Source organism: Cetorhinus maximus, chromosome 25 (assembly GCF_964194155.1).
Source record: "Cetorhinus maximus chromosome 25, sCetMax3.hap1.1, whole genome shotgun sequence".
Lineage (NCBI taxonomy): Eukaryota > Metazoa > Chordata > Chondrichthyes > Lamniformes > Cetorhinidae > Cetorhinus > Cetorhinus maximus.
The window spans coordinates 18,057,500-18,079,501 of NC_135903.1; the positions used below are offsets into that span (position 1 = coordinate 18,057,500).

Sequence of the window (22,002 nt, forward strand, 5' to 3'; positions counted from 1 at the left end):
ATCCCTCCAGCTAGACTTTCTCCCTGACTCGTCTCTGAACTACATTCCTGGCGTTGTGGTATTAACACTGCACATTCTAACCTATAATACGGTGCCCAGTCTCATGGCAAACACCCAATCAATCCTGTACAGTAGCCCCGGGTCATGAGTCCCACTCCCCGGCCGAACAACATTGAAAAAGGCCGCTGCCCATCTGGAGAGGAAAGAAATCTCCCCCTCAAGACCATGGCCAATATCACTTTTTCAAGTGTTACTGAAGCCGATACAAAATGATTCCTAAACTGGAATTCTGTTCTGTTTTTTTTGCATCTTTAGCGGGCACCAATGCTTAATAAGTGGGACCCATGAAATGCCCAGGGTACAAGATATAAGTGACCCCTGTTCAGGGTGAATCTCACTCACTTGCTACAGCAGGGAGCGTGCGCTGGAGAGTGACAACTCGGAGCTTTTAATACAACTGATTTCATACAAAATGTGCTGTTTCAGGATTACTTGCCTGAAGGTCCTGGAGCCGCGCGGTATTTAATATAAAATAAAATGTGAACAATGACCCGATTAACAACTGTAATATTGAGAGGACCTCAAAACACACAAAATGTTGGAGTCTTAACTGTCCGATCAACAGATTCTTAGAAAGCTGGGCAGGGATCCGTGATACACAAAGTAATATTTATTTTTAAATTCTTTGGGATTGAAAATCTTAGTCCATTAGAGTCCTACACAGCGCAAACTCTCCCTCCTGCGCCTCTGGGATCCCCTCACCTTCCTTCCCGCATCTAACCCCCAATTCCCCGGGAATCTCTGTCCTTCTGGCCGCATACCCCCTCCGCCACCCCCATCAACACTGCAATAGCAGTAATAACCTAACGGTCAAAGGCATCTAACTTCACAACTCATTCTAATGGACTAAATCACCCCGCACTGTCGGAACCACAGGCTTACACCCGCTGTCAGGGGGCCTTGACCCACAACACAGCTACTGACAATGGCCTTGAAATATCCCCCTCCCCTCTCCCTTCCCCAACTGCAGCACTCCAACTGGACAGCGTGGAGTCTGGTGTGCAGGGGTCACTCACTTAGACCTTGCTCTCACCCAATGAGTTATGAGGCAGCTGCCTGGATGAACACATTTGTCCATAGCCTTGTGTTGCAATATGTTGTTACTTACACTTTGAATGTAGAACAAATGATTAACCATTACCCTGCAATATATTGGAGGTCGTCTCCAATCAGCCTGGACATTGTGCCAAATCTTTAGATTTCAACTCTACAGCTTTGGTCAAAAAGCCCAGGACCCCCCTCCCCACCCCAGAGCTGTTATCTACTTGTCTGCTGAACATACCAGACACACACACACACAGACACACACACATGTCTGTCCGATCACAGATTCAAGGAGGTGCGAAACGAGGGAACCTTTTATTAAAGGCTTTCATTCCGGAGGTTGTTGCTGACGATCTTGTTTTCAATATGTCAGCTCGCTGTGTGCGGGGAGGGGATGAGGGATCCAGTCAGCCAACCAGGGACAAGCTGGAAGAGATCATTTCAATGTAAAAGCGGCGAGCGCCAGCTCAGAGAGACACAGCCCAGCTCCTGGAGTCAGTCCCTCGCTGCTTTCTGACCGAGCGCTCAGCTGGGGCACTGGGGATGTAATAAAGGGTCCAAGAGCAGCTCGAGCAGTGAAGTGGGACCCCGCACACTCGGCTAGGAACAAGGATATGAAGGCGACCTTAGCATTAAGAGGGAGCAAGATGGGAATTGTGCCGTTCGTTTTGCTTTTTGCAGCGGTAAGTGATACTTGTTTGATATTTCTAGGTGTTTATTCTGATTGCACTCTGCTCCTGCCGCTTCCAACAGAACCTGGGGGCTTAGGACGTGAATGGCAGACTGACAGTGTGTGTGTGTGTGTGTGTGTGTGGGTGGGTGGGTGCCCCAGGGGACAAGTGCTCGAACTGACATGCGAATAAAATCCACCCCATCCGTGTTCACCCGGCACCCTGTGAAATCTGGGCACCCAGCTCCAACACCACTATCACCTCGTATATTCATTCAGCAGCTCAACTCTGGGAGGCGCCCCCAGATGTCAGATTGGACATTTGAGAATGGACCGAATCTACTCGGTGCAGGGGAGTGAGTTGCTCTTTAAAGATGGGCTTGCCCCTCTGGCGGGCAGTCCAGATGTCTCCGTTTTGTGGGAGCGAACTCGCTCTCCAATGACCTGGAGGGCAGTGCAATCGCGACAGGCAGAGAGCCGAATGGGTCTGACCAGCACAAGAGAGTCCAGTCCACTTTCTGAAAACCTGCCTTCGCCTCTTGTCAACTCATTTGATCCTCAGTTTTCCACTCAAGATTTAACCGAGAGGATTGGATTATCCAAACTCACGCTCTGTTGTAGATCTCCGGGGGAAAGCATGCATTTACAAACTTGGCTTCAAATTGAAAGATGGCCATTGGTCTCACTGGATGACGAGTATCTATGTTAAAATGTCTGTGTTAAAAACACATGTTAAAAATATTTCACCCAGGCCCCCCAAATCCCGGTGTCTTTTCTTCTGTGCAGAAATAAATGAGTATTGGGAAAGTTTAAGGGAGTGATCTGTTTTCTTTCGAACCGACCTGTCTCGATATTGCCGCTTTTTGGTAGGATTTAAAACATTTCCGGACATCATTTCATTTACTTAGCCCTTCGCGGCGGTGTTCCCGCTTCTCTCTGTTATTCCAAAACCCCCAAACCCCCTCCCCACCCCAGGCTGATTCAAACCTAGTCGACTCTCCAGACAGTTGGCAAAGTCAATTTATAAGTTGGTGCTTAAAATTGTATTCATACCTCGAGGGGGGAGGAGGAGGACACACTATCCACTCGTGGCCCGAACTTCGAACAATGTGCCCAGTGCTAGTCTGACTAGTTTGGGGGTGATTCCATGCAGAGATGGGACGCAACAGGAACCCTATATCCACAGGAGATTCTCCAGAGAGACGCGTTATGAATCTGACCACCCCACTAACAGCCTTGGTTTCACACGTTGCATTTCGAAACGAGCGGTCTGAATGAAATTGTTTAGCCTTCAGAGACGCAGGAGCGAGTGTGGAGCAATTGGGGACGTGAAGTATTGAGGAAACAGTTTCAATCTCTGGGAATCCTGTTCTTGGATCAGCCAACTGCGCTGTTTAAAAAGCGGACAGGGAAACGCCGCTGCGCTAGTCCAAGTGGGCATGAGTTGAAACTCTGCAACCAGTGTGCGATTATGTTGTGGGAACGAAAGGGGTGGGGAGGGGGGGGGGGGTGTAAAATATATCCGACATCTTCTTTCATAATACAGCCCCGTGGCTTATATCACATCAGAAGAAATGTGATAAAAGCAAAATACTGCGGAAGCTGGAAATCTGAAATATATTTTAAAAAAAACCCCAGAAAATGCTGCAAGAACTCAGCAGGTCTGGGCAGCATCTGTGGAGAGAGAGAAACAGTTAACGTGAGAAGAAATGTGATTGTCCGGGTAAGGGGCGGAGGGAAAACCAGTTCAATAGTTTACTTAACCGTTAATCCACTGTATAAATCTTACTGCGAACGACATGGAAGAAAAGATTGAAGGAGAAAGGGCAGACAACCCTGATGGTACCGAAAGTTAGAACAAACAGTGACAATAAAAAGATGTATGAAATGCAAAGAGCGGGAGGGGTTCTGTCCCAGACTCCTGTTTTAAATAGCAACACACAACTAGTTGCCATGTTTCAACATATATAATCTTTTTATTGCCTTATAATTAGAATCAGATCCTGAAAATTTTCCAGCGGAGTAAATTGCGTTTTTGGCTTATTCTTGCAAATGCAAATCCTTCCCTCAGACTCCCTTCGTCCATTGGTCTGGCCAGCGAGGGGCGCAATTGCAAATCACCTCGTTTAAAGATTTTTCAGAGTTGCAGACTAACCGCGAGAGACATCGGAAAACTCCTTTTCTTAAAGGTTTCTAAATCAACATCCCTGTCCTTTTGAGGAGCAGGTCAGTCAATGAAATGAACAGTACCATGACAGTGCACCTACTAATTCATTGTGTAAATTCAGCTCGCTGGACATCGTTCGTTCCTGCAGCGAACCCTCGAACTGGGTTCAAAGGGACCAAGATTCACGGTTCTCACCAGGTGACCAAAGAGAAGCGATGTTTTTAACAGAAGACAGAATGCTTTACCATAACTGGGCTTTGAGACAGAGACGATTAAAGCAATTCAAAGGGGAATTGAGTAATTACTTGGGAAGGAAGAATACAAAAGGACACACAAGGGCAAAAGGAGTGAAACTGGATTAGAACTGATAGTTCCAGTTAGGGATCTAGCGGGTAAAAGCCAAAAAAATAAACTGCGGATGCTGGAAATCCAAAACAAAAACAAAAATACCTGGAAAAACTCAACAGGTCTGGCAGCATCTGCGGAGAGGAGCACAGTTAACGTTTCGAGTCCGAATGACCCTTCAACAGAACTAAGTAAAAATAGAAGAGAGGTGAAATATAAGATGGTTTACCTGTGTAAGTCAACCAATTATGTGATTTTAGACACCTCAGTTTGCGATTAGCGATTAAATCTGATGAAAAGGTACCATGAAACTACAGATCTGTATGAGGTAGAGGATTCATTTTTAGTTTGGCTTGTTTTTGTTGGTTGGCTTGTAAACAATTGAAATCAGGTTTCTCTCTCTCTCCGGATTATGCGTTTCTAACCGCTCATTTGCTTGAGTCTACCATTGCCGCCTTTCATCTATAATTTACTAAACTATCTTCTACACTTTTCACCTAATGTGAAGTGAAATTTTCAGTCAGAAAACAATAATTAACCAGTGAAGCGATAGAGCGTACACTACAGTGTTAACGCAACATTAAACTACATTATAACATTTTGTGTACTTCTAGCTGATCTTTTATCCCATAAAACAGGCCAATACAATTTATTGAGAGCTTCCAGCTCAATAAGGAGCCTACAGGTCAATTCACATCCAACTACCTGCTCTGAAAACTCTGCTCACATTTTGAGAGCTGTTACAAATTGCATCACAGCAGCGGAGACAATCCACAACATTCTAAAACAATCAGCAACATTTTAATTTTTTTGTAAAAAAGCATTCTTAAAAGAAGTTAATTCACCCTATCTTCCAATGTTAATAGTCCCTTTAAACAAATTCTAAGATTCAAACATGTAACTTTGCCAAAAACTAACGAGTTCTTCCTTAGGCTATACCATGTGTGTGTACTGAATTTCATTGAAATCCTTCCATTTGCTTTTGAGCTATATTGTTTACAAACAAATAGACTAACAAATCAGGGTGAAAACATTGTCCCTGAAGATGAGCAGAGGTAATGAGCTGAGTGCAATGATGTTGGAGCAGTACAGCAATAAGATATCCAGAAAAAGATTTCCAATGAGATGTAATCATGAGAATCTGTAGTAATCTGGAAGACGCTGAGATGGACGAGGATGGAGGTGACCAACATTAAGGTGCACTGGGAACAAGGAAGGCAAGAGGCTGGGAAAAATGCTTTCAAAATTGTAGTGTGCACAGTTCCTGGTCCACAATGGCAGTGCCACTCTAGGAAAATTAAAGGTGACTGTTGTAACATCATAAACTCATCAAAATCTAATTCTAGATTATAAATACTCAAATTGATCAACAGAAAATAAATATCATTTGATTTGTGTGTTTACACTGCTCTGATCACCTCAGCAGTCTCTTTATTTTGCATTAGGGAAATCAAATTGTACACACAGCTGAACAAACTGAATGAACTGAATTAGTGTTTACTGCAACTATATTAAAGCTGAATCAGATCAAATAACTACCCCTTCAACCAAATGTCATGGTGCGACAGTTTATTTAGTTAATGTTATGATAACAAGGTTGATTCCACCCAGATACATAGAGATATACCGAGTAAGTTTGAAAACTGGTCTCCACAGGAGGAAGGTCATAAAAACGAATGAATAACAGCAAAAAGCACAACTCCACCGAAGTTAAAAAAGAAATTTTTTTCAGCCATTAAAATGTATATTGTACAAGTCTTTCCTATTAGATCATAATCAAAAATGTATTGTCTTGGATTACTCACTCCTTGGAAATAGGACTTGGCCAAAGGCCAAAGTTTGTGTCATGTGATCTCATCTTGTTTTCTACAACAACCTGGCTTTTGCCTCAGCTATCTTGGATCTCTACTTAAAAAGGAAAAAAAAAATGATATAGGGGAAGAAACAGGAGATTGGGGCTAATTGGTAGCACCTTCAGAGATCTGGTGGAGATGACTCCAGCAACGATCTGCATGGTATGATGCTATACTATGATCCTTAATTCATGTATTTTTTTCTTTCTTCAAAACTTGCCTTTTCATTGTCTTACTTTGGGTTCATTCTATCCTTGGTCAAATAAAACACACGCTCAAACAATAGCACAACATCAGCACATTTATCAAGAAGCAATTAGAGACAAGACACATTATGCAATAACGATTTTTAAGTACATGCACTTTTCATTAACTTGCTTTCAGAATATAGGCAATGTATGAGCTGTTTGTTATCCATAATGGAAATCCAGAGGGGAACTATAAAATTTCAGATGATTGTAGCTGGCATTGATGTTCCATTATTTACTAGGGCACGATTTCCAAAAGTGGGGGTAGAGGTTCTGAGGTTCCTCCAAATGCTGTGGACACTTGTTTCTACAACATGCATGTTTCTTTTAAAAACAAGATTACGCACCAGCCGCCCCCCCAACCTAGCTTGGTCCCCTCTCAAGCACGTTATGTTGCAGCAGAGGCCACAACTCAGGGGCAGGCAAGTTCATGTTGCTGAGATTGGGTTGAGCTCAGCACAAAGTGACTTGTAGAGTCAGGCAATGATTGGGGCTGGGAATGGAGATAGATCAGAGGCAGAGATGGGGGATTTGACGGTGAGGGGGTGGTGTTCAAGTTAAGGAGAGGGGTTTGATCATGGGTTGGTGTGTCTAAAGTTGGGAAGGGAAGCAGGTTAACTTAGTGGGAGGGGGGGGTGCGGTGGATCTGGAGGTTTAAACATTCCTGCTCCCCTTGGTCCACAAACAGTGCCAGAAAGGCACTTATCCTTTCCTCGCAGCAGTCCTCACCTCCCTTCAGCTGTTTGGTTTCCCAAGGCCTGGGAAACCCAACAGGCAAGAGTTAAATTTAAAATGGAAGTTAATACCTGAGGCACACAACTTCATTTAAACATTTAAATGAACAATGTGACCCCTGGGACCGATTGCTTTCTCACCTCTAGTCCTGCCTCCCTTTAAAACCACAGGTTTTAAGGCAATTTTTGTTCAGCTTTGACATTTGAAACATTTTTACAACCCACTTGATCTATACCCACATCTTTTGGGGTTAAAGTTTGCCTACAAGTAATAAATCTAAAACAAAAACAAAAATAGCTGGAAAAACTCAACAGGTCTGACAGCGTCTGCGGAGAGGAATACAATTAACGTTTCGAGTCCGTATGACTCTTCATCAGAACTAAGGAAATATAGAAATGTGGTGAAATATAAGCTGGTTGAGGGGGTTAGGACAGGTAGAGCTGGATAGAGGGCCAGTGATAGGTGGAGGCAAAGAAGAGATTGCCAAAGATGTCATAGACAAAAGGACAAAGGGGTGTTGACGGTGGTGATATTATCTAAGGAATGTGCTAATGGTGAAATTAAGGGTAGAAAGCAGGACAAGCAAGTTACAGATGGCCCTAGTGGGGGTGGGGTGGGAGGAAGGAATCGAAATGGGCTAAAAGGTAGAGATAAAATGATAGATCAAAATAATTTAAAAATAGGTGGGAAAAGAAAAATATATTTTAAAAATTATAAATAATTGGGAAAGGGGGATCAGAAAGGGGGTGGGGATGGAGGATAGAGAGTTCATAATCTAAAGTTGTTGAACTCAATGTTAAGTCCGGAAGGCTGTAAAGTGCCTAGTCGGAAGATGAGGTGCTGTTCCTCCAGTTTGCGTTGAGCTTCCACTGGAACATTGCAGCGGGCCAAGGACGGACATGTGGGCATGAGAGCAGGGTGGAGTGTTGAAATGGCAAGTGACAGGGAGGTCTGGGTCATGCTTGCAGACATGATTGACACTATTTTAAACTTTCTGAATACATTTTTTCCTTTATCCCTTTTCTTTTTATGTGTACTGGATTTGGCACAAATTAAAATGATCAATATGAACGTCCAGGACGTGGATCATTTTCCATACTTTTTATGAGGTGTCAAGGGTGGTATTGCCTGTCTTGATGCTGTGGGTGGAGTTTACAGGAAGTTCACAGTAATTACACTCGAGGGTCAATGTGCCCCATCTGCCCATAAAGAGTTTTAAAGAGAGACAATTCATGAAAATGTGGTGGAACATCTTTGCCTTCCTGTTTGAGGAGCTAAGGAACTGCACACCTTCTACAACATGGTTTCTTTCCAAACAATTCATCTAATTGTTTTTCGTGGGGCAGGAACAGGCTGACACAATCGGTTTACCGGGACAGTCCTGTTTGTGGATTTTGGGGAAGAGGTTGAAGCGGGCTGTCCGAGATTGAGAGACTATGAGGTTGGAAGCTGTGGAGGGAAGATCTCCAGAGGAGATGAGGTCAATGACAGTCCTGGATGTTCAGTGGCGGGGTCATAGTACAGGGGGAGGTAGGAGGAAGCGTCTGCGAGTTGTTGCTCAGCCTCTGTGAGGTAGATGTCAGTATGCCAGACAACAACAGCACCACCCTTGTCAGCAGGTTTGATAACAACGTCAGGGTTGGACCTGAGAGAATGGAGTCCGGCAAGTTCAGAAGGAGACAGGTTAGAGTGGGTGAGAGGAGCAGAGAAATTGAGACGGCCGATGTCACGCCGACAGTTCTCAATTAAAAGATCAAGAACAGGTAAGAGGCCAGAGGGAGGGGTCCAGGTGGAGGGGGAATACTGGAAGCAGGTGAAAGGATCTGTGGAACGGGGGGAGGACTCTTACCCAAAAAAGTGAGCACAGAGACGAAGGCGGAGGAAAAAGAGTTCATCATGCCGAGCCCAGAATTCATTGAGGTGAGGGCGTAAGGGTATGAAACAGAGTCCTTTGCTGAGTACTGAACATTCAGCATCAGAGAGGGGAAGGTCAGGGGGTATGGGTGAATATGCAGCTGGGGCTGGGATTGGAAAACAGGATGGGATCAGAGGGACGAGAAGGGGTTGAGAGTCCTGGATGGGCGTTGGTATCAATGAGCTGTTGGAGCTTGTGTTCTTTGGCACCTGAAAGAAAGAGACAAAGTTTCTTGTTAAGGCATTGGACGAGACGAAGAATAAAATAAAACTGGGGGCAAGGACAGCTTTGAGATAGGGTGAGTCGTGCTGTTGGAGGGAGAGGTCGAGTGTATTCATGTAGCGGCGGATGGCACTGAATGTGGATCTCAAGATGCGGCGAGAACAGCAGTCTGAGGAGTGTTGTATGTCCCAGAGATACCTGTAATCCTGGGTGGATTCGAAACATGAGGGGTGGAACTTCAGTTGGAATCCACATGGAGTAAGTCGGAGACGGAGACAGTCACTGAGTAAGGAAATATGGCTGTGAAAGCGAGTTTTCGCAAACACCTTGTAAAACAGCAGGAGGGAAATGGAAAGCAATGAAGGTGAACAAGGCAAAAGAGACAGGCAGAAATCCTGTCGGAAAGAAGATTACTTCTTCAAGGTAGGCATTCCTGGAAGAGAAGTGGCAGTGAATTAAACACTAAGATAATAGCAAAAATACTGCGGATGCTGGAAATCTGAAACAAAAACAAAAATTGCTGGAAAGACTCAGCAGGCCTGACAGCATCTGTGGAGAGAAATACAGAGTTAACGTTTCGAGTCCCGGTTACCCTTCTTCAGAACAAGAGAAGTAGAAATGTGGTGAAATATATACTGTTTAAGGGCTGTTCCCAATGCAGTGTCCTCTACATTGGAGAGACCAAACGCAGACTGGGTGACCGCTTTGTGGAACACCTTCATTCTGACCGCAAGCATGACCCAGACCTTCCTGTCGCTTGCCATTTCAACACACCACCCTGTTCTCATGCCCACATGTCTGTCCTTGGCCTGCTGCACCGTTCCAGTGAAGCTCAAGGCAAACTGGAGGAACAGCACCTCATCTTCCGATTAGGCACTTTACAGCCTTCCGGACTTAACACTGAGTTCAACAACTTCAGATCGTGAACTCTCTCCTCCATCCTCATCCCTTTTTGATCCCCTTTTTTCAAATATTTATTTTAAAATTTTTATATATACATATTTTTTCCCACTATTTCTATTATTATTTGTAAAATTTATTTCCATTCATTGTTTTATCCCCACCTTTAAGCCTATTTTAATCCTTGCTCCCACACCATCCCCCCCCCCCACCCCCCCCCCCCCCCCCACCACCACACCCCCACTAGGGCCATCTGTCACTGGCTCATCCTGCTTTCTACTCTTAATGTCACCATTAACACTTCCTTTAGCCAGTATCACCACCATCAACACCCCTTCAACCTTTTGTTTATGACACCTTTTGCAATCTCTCCTTTGCCTCCACCTATCACTGGCCTTCTATCCAGCTTCATCTGTCCCACCCCCCTTAAACAGTATATATTTCACCACATTTTTACTTCTCTTTAGTTCTGAAGAAGAGTCATCTGGAGTCTGAACTGTTAACTCTGACTTTCTCTCCACAGATGCTGTCAGACCTGCTGAGTTTTTCCAACAATTTTTGTTTTTGTTTCAGCAAAATAAGAGTCTGCCAGAGAGAGATAGAGAGAGGGAGAGGATGCGACTACAGAATTTGGATATGCTGTAGTTGAGGAACTCTGAGATGATATAGTGCAGAACTCCATTTATTCATCTGTGATTGAGGCATTTTCAACAGCGCTGCAAAAAGGTTTGGTCTAATTCTAAAAAAAGTTAAACTTTCTATCTTGGATTACAAACACTTTTTTTCAATGTCCAATGTAAAGAGACTCGATAAATAGTTTGACTTTATGAAGTATATTTGATTATAAGATAAAATCAGGTAAGCTCTGCATCACACTGTGCATTTCACTATTTGTATGAAATAGTTGCAGAAAGGATGTATGTGGTCAATGCACACTTTGCCTCATAGTGGATCTCAGAATCAGATACTGCAAACAAGCCTCCAGAGCTTTTACACCTAGCCTGGGGGAAGTTCAATTTAAATGCACTGCAACCAAAATATCAGAAGAGCATCTTCTGCTGTGTCGGTGCAATATTTCCATTTCCCAGATTTGTCAGTCTGTCCTACAGCGCAACCCACATTGCAGAGTGAATGAAGAGGGTTCTATCTAACCTTACGACCCAGACCCTATGACCTTATCTTTCAGTTTTGTTTTGTTTCATATTTCCTCTTGGAGCATTCATTTTCTCCTTTATTACATCAGCCATTCTTACTTCCCCTTTGGCTTCTGAATCAAAATCTTGCTCATGGGTTTTTTTTTGTTTATCACTGAGCTGTTGTCAGTCAGTAGAGGAAGTTGATTTGTTCTGATATCTACAAATTAGCAATATAAACCTAACTGCTAGATATTTCATCGGATAAAGGCCAGAAATGCTTCCTGCTCTGGGTAGCATAGACTGATGTGCGGAGGTTTACTGGCTGTTAGTAGAGGTTTGATGTTTTGCATTAATAGGTACATTACATCAATAGGAGTGATTATGGCAAAACAATTTGTGTAAGAAGTGTTTAAACAAATAGTAACCAATAGTTTAACACTGCTTTTCATTAAATAAAATCTTTGTTCTGAAATTTGATTCTCATTTTCACTGATACTAAATGCACAGATATGCCATTTGATAGATTATATAATGGTTGATCCTTCAATGAATGGTGTGCCAGAAGGTAAATAACAATACATGGCACCTTATTTTAACCTTGCCAATTTTCTCCACCAATGGAGAATTCCTATTTGAATTAAAACAGGCTTTCATGAATGGTATTATGTGCACAATTGGCTTTCTATATGGATCTTGAGATTTCAGTCAGCATAATGGCACCTCATCGAAGGTACTTAAAGGCTATTGGCTTCTGAAAGACATCACTCTGTGTTCTGCATTCTGAAGAAAAGGTCTGTTAGAAAAGCAAGCAGAAAGGTTTCTTGTATTTTCAGTAAATTAATCTTGCAAAAAATTGAAATGGAACTATGGCCAGTAGCTCCATACTGCCATATAGGAAATGAAACAAAATGGAAAATAAACAGACATGTCAAGATAATACAGACTAACTGTGCATCTTTGCATTTGTATACATCTCATTTGGATAAAGCAGTTGTTTCTGCTACTTCACCTTAAATTGGTCAGACTCCAAGGAAAAACTATGTTTTATTTGCTGCATGAGCTGATAGGTGGCAAAAGTGTGGAAAGGGTACTCAGATCTCACATGGCAATTTGTCTACCTCAAGGATCACTCTGCCTAGTCAGAAATGTTACCTATCGAAGAGTGTGAGTACTCATTAAGACTGCGTTGCTCTTGCAGTCAAGTGCCTAATACATTAAATTCCTTATAATTTATGAACATTGGGGTAAAATTACCCCAGTAACTGAATTGATTCTCACAAACATTAAAGGCTAATGGATCATTGCTACATTCAGTACCTAGGCTGAGTTTAACTTGGAAGACATGCTATATTTGAGCATAATGGCTGTTGAGTTTTATTTTGAGTATTAAATGTCATGTCCTCATTTCCTGTTTGAGTTGGCAGAGGCATATTACAATATTTTGAGATTTTGATAAATTTCTATATATCCAAAAATGAACTCAGCTCATCAGATACTCAAAACCAACAGTTGCACGGAGGCCGTTTGATTGGTCAAAACCAATGGCTCTGATTCTTGCATTTACAATTGTAAAGTACACATGCACTGCAGGTTAACGGGAACAAGTCTCATTCATGAAATTGTAGTTTTAATTAAAAATACTGCAAGAAAAGAATTAAAACTTCATTACTGTGGTCAATAATTTCAAGAAATATACAGAAATTGTAAACCCTTAAAGTAGTTAAATATTAGGTAGAGACTTGCAACGTCAAAGCACCTTAAATGGAAGCAATCGTGAAGTTGACTGCTATCTAAAGTCTGATTTTTAAAATCAATGGACTGAATTTTATGTGCCCCTGGAGAGCCTGTTTGCCACTGGTGGGGGGTGGGGGTGGGGGTGGAGGTGGGGTTGGGGTGGGGGCATGTCAAGTGAGGTGGGCATCCATCACGCCATCTTCCCGCCCAACCCTGCACCTGCCCGCCATATTAATATGACCAATTAAGGGCCAATTAGGCTTGTTATCAAGCTTGTTGACCCTGATACTACGCTTCCCACACCATAATATGCTTGATGTGGGCAGCAGGGCAAGGGTGGGAAGCCCAATTTTTTTAACCTGAAATGGTTAAAAGGCAGGAAGGAAGGGGGGGAAGTCACTCTTCGGGGGGCTGCGCTTTGGCAATCACGGTCCCCCTTAGACTGAACCCCCCTCCTTTGTTCCTACGCACTCCCTCTCCTACACCCACCCTCTTCCCCCCACTTCCCTTGCCCCTAATGCTTCCAAACCCAACCAGCCCAAGACCCCAGACTTAACATCTCCGGGCATCCTAAGCCTTGGGCTCCATTCCTCACCTACAGCCCCGGCAGTTGTTACTGACGCCTTCCTGGTGTTGCCGGGACTGATGGAGTGGCTGGCCAATCCAATTGACCAGCAGCTCCAGAGACCAGGACTTCTGCTCCAATGAGGCACCCCAATCAGTTCTGGTTAATGAGCCCTGCAGTGCTTCACGGCTGCAGGGCTGCTTGACGTGGAGTCAGTTGGCTTCACGCTGACATGGTTTCGATGGGAGGGAATGCTGCCCACCCCCACCCTCACATTATTCAGCCCATATATATGTAACTCGATTGACTTTCCATTCTGGAAGTTGACCACTTAGTTTGACCTTAAACTGTGGACAGAATTTTTCAGTTGGCGTGCGGGGTCAGGCCCGACACGCGACATGTAAAATGATGCGCGATGACGACGGGCGTGTGTCCTGACATCACCGCGCACCATTGCGATATTTCGTTCAGCACGAGCGCGTCGGAATCAGCTGCACGCCTGCTGAAATGTAAACGGCCTATTAAGGCCATTACCAAAGTAATTGAAGCTTAAGGTTGGCGGGCAGGTGAAAAGCCCAAGTGGCCTTCGCGTTTTTTTAGGAAACCTTATCCACGAGCGGGATGAGGTTTCTTAAAGCTTTTATTAAATGAATTAAAAACTTTTCATAAATATAAGCACATGTCCCGACTCATGTGACACAGTCACATGAGGGGACATGTTTAAATAAGCTTTTACACCTTTTATTTAATAATTTTACTATTGATCCAATCTCCCTGAGGCAGCTCCGTGCCTCAGAGATTGAAGCACTCTTTCATGCGTATGCACAATAGAATGCTGGCCCTGACTCTCCCTCCTCCCCCAGCCCGCACAGGTAGCGCTGAGCGCTACTAGTCATGTCTTACGCTGGGCAGGCCTTAATTGGCCCACCACCGTAAAATGGCGGCTCCGCGCCTGCCCCTCTGCCTGTTCCCACCGAGCCCCCCTGTCATCTGAAAAATTCTGCCCTATGATTTTAAAGCCCTCTCAGCCTGCTACGCAGAGGAAATTTAATTTCCACCTGAGTTGAAATCTTTCTCCTTTCTGGAAAATGTTTTTTTGTTTATTCTTCAATTATTTGCCAGAATCTGTGGATATAATCTTCTTGCTGACCCTGCATCTGACTCCAATGTGGGTGGAGGATAAGAAATGTACTTTGGAAATTCATGAGATTTTCTTCTTTGGTGAGGTTTTTTTCAGCATGGCTGCATATTTGAAACTCCAGTTGAAAATCTCGGCCAACTGCAACTGATCCAACAGTTGATCATTGCATGGAAATAAACTATACCCACTGACCCACCCAGTTCATTAAGCTTTTAAGCTTTGACTAGTCTTTTAAATGTCTCTTTGTGATGTTTCATGTGGGAGCAGGAGTAGGTCATTTAACCCCCTGAGCCTGTTCCACCATTCGTCAAGATCATGGTTGATCTGCGCCCTAACTCTATAAACCTGCCTTTGATCCGTGTCTCTTAATACCTTAGGTTAACAAAAATCTATTAATATCAGATTTAAAATTAACAATTGATCCAGCATCAATTGCCATTTGTGAGAGTTTCAAACTTCTACTATGCTTTGTGCATAGAAAAATGTTCTAATTCCAGTCCTGAAAGACCAGGCTCTATGTCCCCTCGTCCTAAGATTTGCAATCAGTAGTAATAATTTCTCTCTATACTACCTGTTAGTCTTGATACCTTGAAAACATTAATCAACCATTTAACCTTCTAAATTCCAGGGAATACAATCTAATTTGTATAATCTTCCTTGGGAATTAATGCTTGGAGTTCAGGTAAAAACTTGTACCTAGTTCTAGATCCCTCAATTAATGGGAAAAGTCTACTTCCATCTACCCTGTGGCATTCTTTCATAACTTTAAACACTTCTATCATATCATCTATTCTTCTAATCATCCTCATGAAGGAAAGACTTCTTCATACTTGTAGTTCCTTCTGATGTCCCTCCTATTCCTTTATTGTATTTTTCCAGTGTTAACACAGCAATCACATCCTTAAAACATCCCAAAACAATTCACAACTAATTAATTATTTTTGAAATACAGGCACTGTTCTTATGTCGGCAAATATGGCAGCACATAGCATGATTCTGCCAACAGCAAATGAGACTATTTACTTTGGTAAAAGCACTCCTACTTCTGCTCTAGTAGCGCCATGGGAGCTGTCAGCTCTTGCTCAGTTGGTAGCTCTCTTTCCTCTAAAACAGAAAGTCGTGGGATCACAATCCCACTGCAGAGACTTAAGTCACAAAAATCTAGGCTTGACACTCCAGTGATGTACTGAGGGAGGTGCTGTTGTTCAGATACAATGTTAAACCAATGCCCCTTCTACTCTATTATGTGGACATAAAAGGTCCTGAGACAAAGAATAACAGGGCAGTTATTGCTGGTGTCTTGAACAATATTTATTCCTCATATTACGTCACATAAACAGATCATCTGGCCATTACCTCATTGCTGTTTGTGAGAACTTGCTCTGCACAAATTGGCTACTGCATTTCCCACATTGCAACAGTAACTAGACTTCAAAAGTACTTAATTGACTGTAAAGTATTTTTGAACAACTCAAGGTTTGAAAGGCATTATATAAAGTGCAAGCTTTTTAAACATAGGAACAGGAGTTAACCATTCTGCCATTCAGTAGCACTCATGGTGGAACTGTATCTTAACTCCATCTATCGGTCTTGGTTTTGTAACACTTAAAACCATTGCCTAACAAAAATCTATCAATCTCAGTTTTGACATTTTCAATTGACCTCGCCTCAACATCTTTTGGTGGAACTAGATTTCCAGATTTCCACTACCCTTTGTGAAGAAGTGCCTTCTGACATTGCCCTGAATGACTAGCTAATTTTAAGCTAATGTTCTCTATTCTGCCCTTCCCCACCATACTTTCTCCCCATTTACCCTATTAACTTCTTTGACAACCTTAAACAGCTCAATTAGGTCACCCCTTAATCTTCTATATTCAAGGCAATACAAGCCTGGTCTATGCAACCTGTCCAGATAATTTAACCTTTTTACCTCTGATATCACTCTGTTGAATCTGCCCCGCATCCAGTCCAAAGCCAATATACCCTTCTTGAGATGCTGTGCCCAGACTGAACACAGTACTTCAGATGGGGTCTAACCAGAGCTCTGTGCAGCTGCAACATAATTCACGACCCTTTCTTCTCCAGTGACCTTGAGATAAAGGCCAGCAATCTATTAGCCTTTTTAATTTTTGTTTGTCCCTGTCCCCTAGCTTCTCATGATTTCTGTACTTGAACCCTTAAGTCTCTTTTGCCCATCCAAAGTTCCTAACTTCTCAACGTTCTTAGGTCCAAGTGTTATATCCATTTAAACAGGCAGAAAGAGCTTCAGTTTCATGTCTCATTCAAAAGTTAACACCTCCATGAACACATTGGGCAGGATTTTCCACACCCGCCCGCCGCCAGGATCTTGCGCTCCTGCTGCAAGTCAAAGGGTTTCTGGCTGGGGCGCTGCCTCTTCCGCGGAGGATCCCGCCTGTGATGGGGCAGGAAAATCCCGGCCATTATCAGATTAGATGCTCAAATCCTAAAATGGAGGGCTTGAACCAACAACTTCTGACTCAGCTGAGGTTACCACTCAGTGAGGTAAATCGACACTTTTTTAATGCAGTCACATTTGAAAATTGCAAACGCTCCTCCACAAGAAAATCATCATTATCAATATGAATAGTCTAACCAAAACTCCCAAGAAATTGTTACTGACCAGGGTATAACTGATTAACCTTTAAGAGCTGATGTCAGCTGGATTCTATGTTTCAGAGTTCTCTTTCAATTTTACCATCAGTTTTGGCAAGCTAGGCACCTGGCACAAGGAATTTAGTTATATTTTTGCCTAGATGATTTTGATAGGAACAAGCTCTCCAGAGACAATGTGAACAACTTGCCAGCTCTCTTTGACTTGGTCACTTTGACCCACTGCCAACTTGGCGAATACTTTGTCAAGCTATAATTGACTTGCAATGAAAGAGTTAGCTTGACACTCAAGGATAAAAGCAATCAAAGCGCTGTCAAGTGTAACATCCATTGACTCTTCGAGCCTGAGATTATTTTAAAATGTCGATTAAAAAATATATCTTTTACTTTACAAAATTTCTGCTGTGCCAGTTGTAACAAACTAGGGTGAAAACTATATAGTGGAAAAACATATACTATAGTAAATGAACTCTGAAACACCCAAAGCATTGTAGCACTTTGGGCACTATGGCCCCATGCTGTCAGTTGCAATTACATTTTTATTTCTTTGAGAACACGTTATTATGGAAAAGGGAAACAATTACAAGTGCAGGAAGCCATGAGGTAAATGCCATTTAATGATGATCTCATTCCCAAATGAAACCTGCTTTCAAATTCATTACTAATTGCCTTCAAAACTGTAAATTGACTCTGCGGAAAGTTATTACTATCGCATTGGTGCCAAAGAAGGTTTGGGTGGATCGTGACAGTGGCCAGAATTTTATGTCCTGTGGGCGGGTGCGCGCTCAACCCGTCCAGCCGCGAAATAGGGTGAGATGATGTTGGGCGAGCATCCCGACGTCATCGTGCGCTCGCACGATATCTCGCGCGGCAGTTGGAAGCGTGCCCGCTGACAATTAAGCGAGCAATTAAGCCCATTAAGGAAGCAAGGAGCCTTTCTCAGCGCGCATTTCACAATGGCCATTAATTGGCCAGCCAGCATGAAATCGTGGTCGGGGGCCAATCACAGTCAGGGGCTCGTTTCCTGTCCGCTTCCAGGCCCATCGATCACGCACACCGAACAAGCGAAAAATTCAGGTCAGGGTTTTTGGGAATAGTGGCTTGTGTTCTGCCTGTACATGACCAGATATTAGAAATGCACTGGTTAAATCATTTTTCCAGTTGTGAAATCTTATCCTTGGCTAGGCAATGAGTACGCAGAAGATAATTTCAGGCTTAGATATAAGTGGGTGCTTTTGACTGGAAAGGTGAGATCTGTCTACACACAGCATGATCAAACAGACTTGCTAAAGGGTAGATATCACAAACATTGATTACAAAAATACAGTTGTTTGAGCATGTTGTTCCTTGCATTGAAGTCAATGAATTGAAAGTCATGACTAATGTTTTTCCTATTTGTGAGCTACCTCGCCAAAGCTGGGGACTTGGAAAATCTACTTAAATATAGTGAAAGGAATTGAGCTTTCTTCTTAAACTAATATGGAGAGGAAGACGTTAAGATTTCAAATATGGATAATCAATTTTTTGAAGTCAGTCAAGAGGAAGGGTGAGAATTACACAAAGCCAAGTATAAATTTAAGCAAAGTAAGTAGACACAAACTCAGGTCATGCCCAGTAAAGCCATGGACATGGACTGAGCTCATCCAGAAGCTTCTGGAGCTGTCTTATTTATTTAAAATGGACATCAATGAACTGTTACCAAGGAGTTAGGTGACTTTGCTTATTCATCACAGACTATCAAATTTCCGGAAGGTTCTGAAGTAAATAACCTTGGGTGGCAACCTCCCCCTGGAATGGACATACCAAGATAAATGTTGTCCTGTAAACCTGCCACTGTTCAAAGTTTACTCAAAGCACAGAGACAATGCCACCAACCCCCCCACCCCCCCCACCCCAACCCCCCCTAGATGCTATGTCTCCAGGGTTGCAGCTCAACAAAAGAAACCTGATGAGACCAGTTATCCACAAGTTACTTGTGAAAGACGACCATCAATCTCATTTTATATCAATGGCCGTTTAGCTTTTAAGTGGACAATGGCTGTTGACCATGTGATCGAAACTGGCTTCAGATACTGAGATCCTTTATTATTTCATGACCCAGAAGAGACCTAGGAAGACTGTGGAGAACACCAACAAGACAACAGCTGCAGAGAAAGGCTGTCCCACCTTCGCCTTTTAAGAACCATCAGTAGTCATCCAGTTTGAGAACTAGACTCTGAAACTAGCAGCAAGCAACCAATCAGCCAAAGTACTTAATCTGTTCCAGTTTCAAAGTTAACCTGAGAGTCAATTTCCTAGATATTCAACCACAAGAAACCTCAGAACCTGCTGTGAACCTTTTGCTTACAAGACTTTCATTTCAACTTTAAATGATCAAATCCATTTAAGAAACCATTGGTCTGCCACATGGGAGACCGTAAATCATAAATCAGAGATGCATTAACTGTAATCTGTAAAAGTGCACTATCTTTATCTGTATCCAATCTTTGCATATGTGGGAGTGAGACCATGTGTGATGATGTGTTAATTTGGGGTAATTGTGTGAGTATAAATAACCTTATTTTGCTAAACTCACAAAAGCTTGCTGCTAAGTTATTTAATTGGAACACACATTCCAAGGGTAAGAAAATGCACACTATGTTCCATGCCAAAACATGTCAATTACAAGCAGTAAGAGTGCAAATACATTTTGTCCATGACACTGAGAATAAATAAACTAAGAAATAAGTAATGATTACCATAAAGTTCTGGTACCTGAGTGCGAGAAGAATGTGGAATAAAATAATTGAATTGGATGGACATACGGCAACAGGAAATTGTGAGCTCTTAAGGATTACAGAAACATACCTCAACTTCACAAATTGAAATTAATTAAAAATATGGGGGCATAAAATAGAAGGGTAGGAAAAACAGGAAAGGTGAAGGAACAGATTTATAGGATTGAGTTTATTAAATGGTGACCCCCCTCTCCCCTGCCTCCATGAGGAGTCTCACCTATCAGGAGCATCTATTGGGGTGTCAAACTTGTGGTCCCCTTAATTTTCTGTCTACATGCCAAGTTGTTCAGAGTGCATGCCCAGATTTCCAGCATGTGCTCCTGCCGGGCAAAATTACTTGCTGGGAGTGCATCTCATAAATTCAGGACTTAAATGTTCAGGGATTTGGCATTTTAAGAGGATGAAGTGATATTCCGGGCGCAGATGCAACATGAAATAGATTGGGGTTGGCTAACAGCCAGGCAGAAAATGTGATTCAAAATAAGAGTAGGATAAGGATATTAAATTGACATATGATGAGAAATTAAATGAATTTTCCATCAATCCAATATAAACCAGGACTAGTTTAATGGAACCGAAGACACCATAGAATGTGAACTAGTGGAGGCATGATAATGTCGCTCTTCTCTTCCTTCACACCTGCAAATATTTATCATCGCCATTATAGGCTTTTAGCTACATTTTCACATGAAAGACTTTAATTAAACTGATAACCAAAGGAATCCCCAAAATAAGACTGGATCATAAGCTAGCTACAAAATAGGAAACAGGTGAATATTCATCACAGGTGTTTTGCCAGACCAAGGTGCAGTGTTGTTTGAAATCCCACAGCAGCCAGTTCATGAATACCTGCTGTTACTATTCCACATAAATGATTTGGTTCAGAATGTCAACTGTGAGCTGTCAAATTTGTTGAACTACAGTAAAATTGAGTGATAGGTAGAGGCAGAGGATGCACCCAAAGATTTCCAGAAGAATTTAGATTGGTTAAGAAATTTGGAAGAAAAAAAACATTCAATTAAAATGTAAAGTATTGTACATGAGTTGAAAATGGATAAATGTTAAATCCACAATAAATGGAACTGAATTAGTGAAGGTGACTTTAAAAGGGACTTGGGAGTAGTAATTAATGTTCACTTGGGTCACTTAGTAGCAGCTTCCTTCAGGTCAAAAAATTGCTGATTCAAGTCGCACACCTGGGGCAGAATTTTGCCCTTGATGGGCGGGTGGGCCCCACCAGCTCGGCGGTGGGTGGGCAGCCAATCGCCGCCACCGAAACGGGCCCCGCCGCCATTTTAAGTGGGTGGGCCAATTAAGGCCCGCCCAGTGGTCTGCCCGACGGGAAGCGCTATGCACTTCCTGTGTGGGGGGGAGGGATTCCCCAACTGTCAGAGTGCGCTCTCTCGCACATGCGCACGAAAGAGTGCACTGCTCCCTGAGACCAAGTGCTGCCTCAGGGAGATCGCTGAAAGGCTGGTAAATATAAAAAATAGAACAATAAAAAATTCATTAACATGTCCTCCTTATGTGAAGATGTCACACGAGATGGGACAGGTTAATGAAATAAACAAAAACTTTATTAAACTTTTTTAAAACCGCTATCAAACCTCGTCCCGCCACTGGATGAGGTTTGTAAAAAAATCACCTACCCGCCTGCCCGTTGGGCCCGTGCGCCGAGCCGAAGCTGGCACGGGCCCCTCAAAATCGTCGACGATTGGCAAGTTAAGAGCCTTAACAAGGCTTTTAATTAATGGCGGGCGCGTGTCCCACTGCATAGTGTGCCCGCCGACCGAAATATCGCGATGCCGCGCGCTGACTTCGGGACGCTCGTGCGACATCAGCACGCGGCATTTTAAGCG

At 42.9% G+C, this 22,002-nt stretch overlaps 1 protein-coding gene across 2 annotated transcripts in view; it reads left to right on the forward strand.

The window, feature by feature from the left end:
* Positions 1 to 1,586: 1,586 nt before the first annotated feature.
* LOC144667945 (tumor necrosis factor receptor superfamily member 16-like) overlaps positions 1,587 to 22,002 on the forward strand; it is a 174,364-nt gene continuing 153,948 nt past the window's right edge. For both annotated transcript variants that reach the window (XM_078529579.1, XM_078529580.1), the window contains exon 1: positions 1,587 to 1,787. In XM_078529579.1, the coding sequence (XP_078385705.1) occupies positions 1,719 to 1,787 (69 nt within the window). In that variant the 5' untranslated portion in view covers positions 1,587 to 1,718. The remainder of the gene's footprint in view (positions 1,788 to 22,002) is intronic.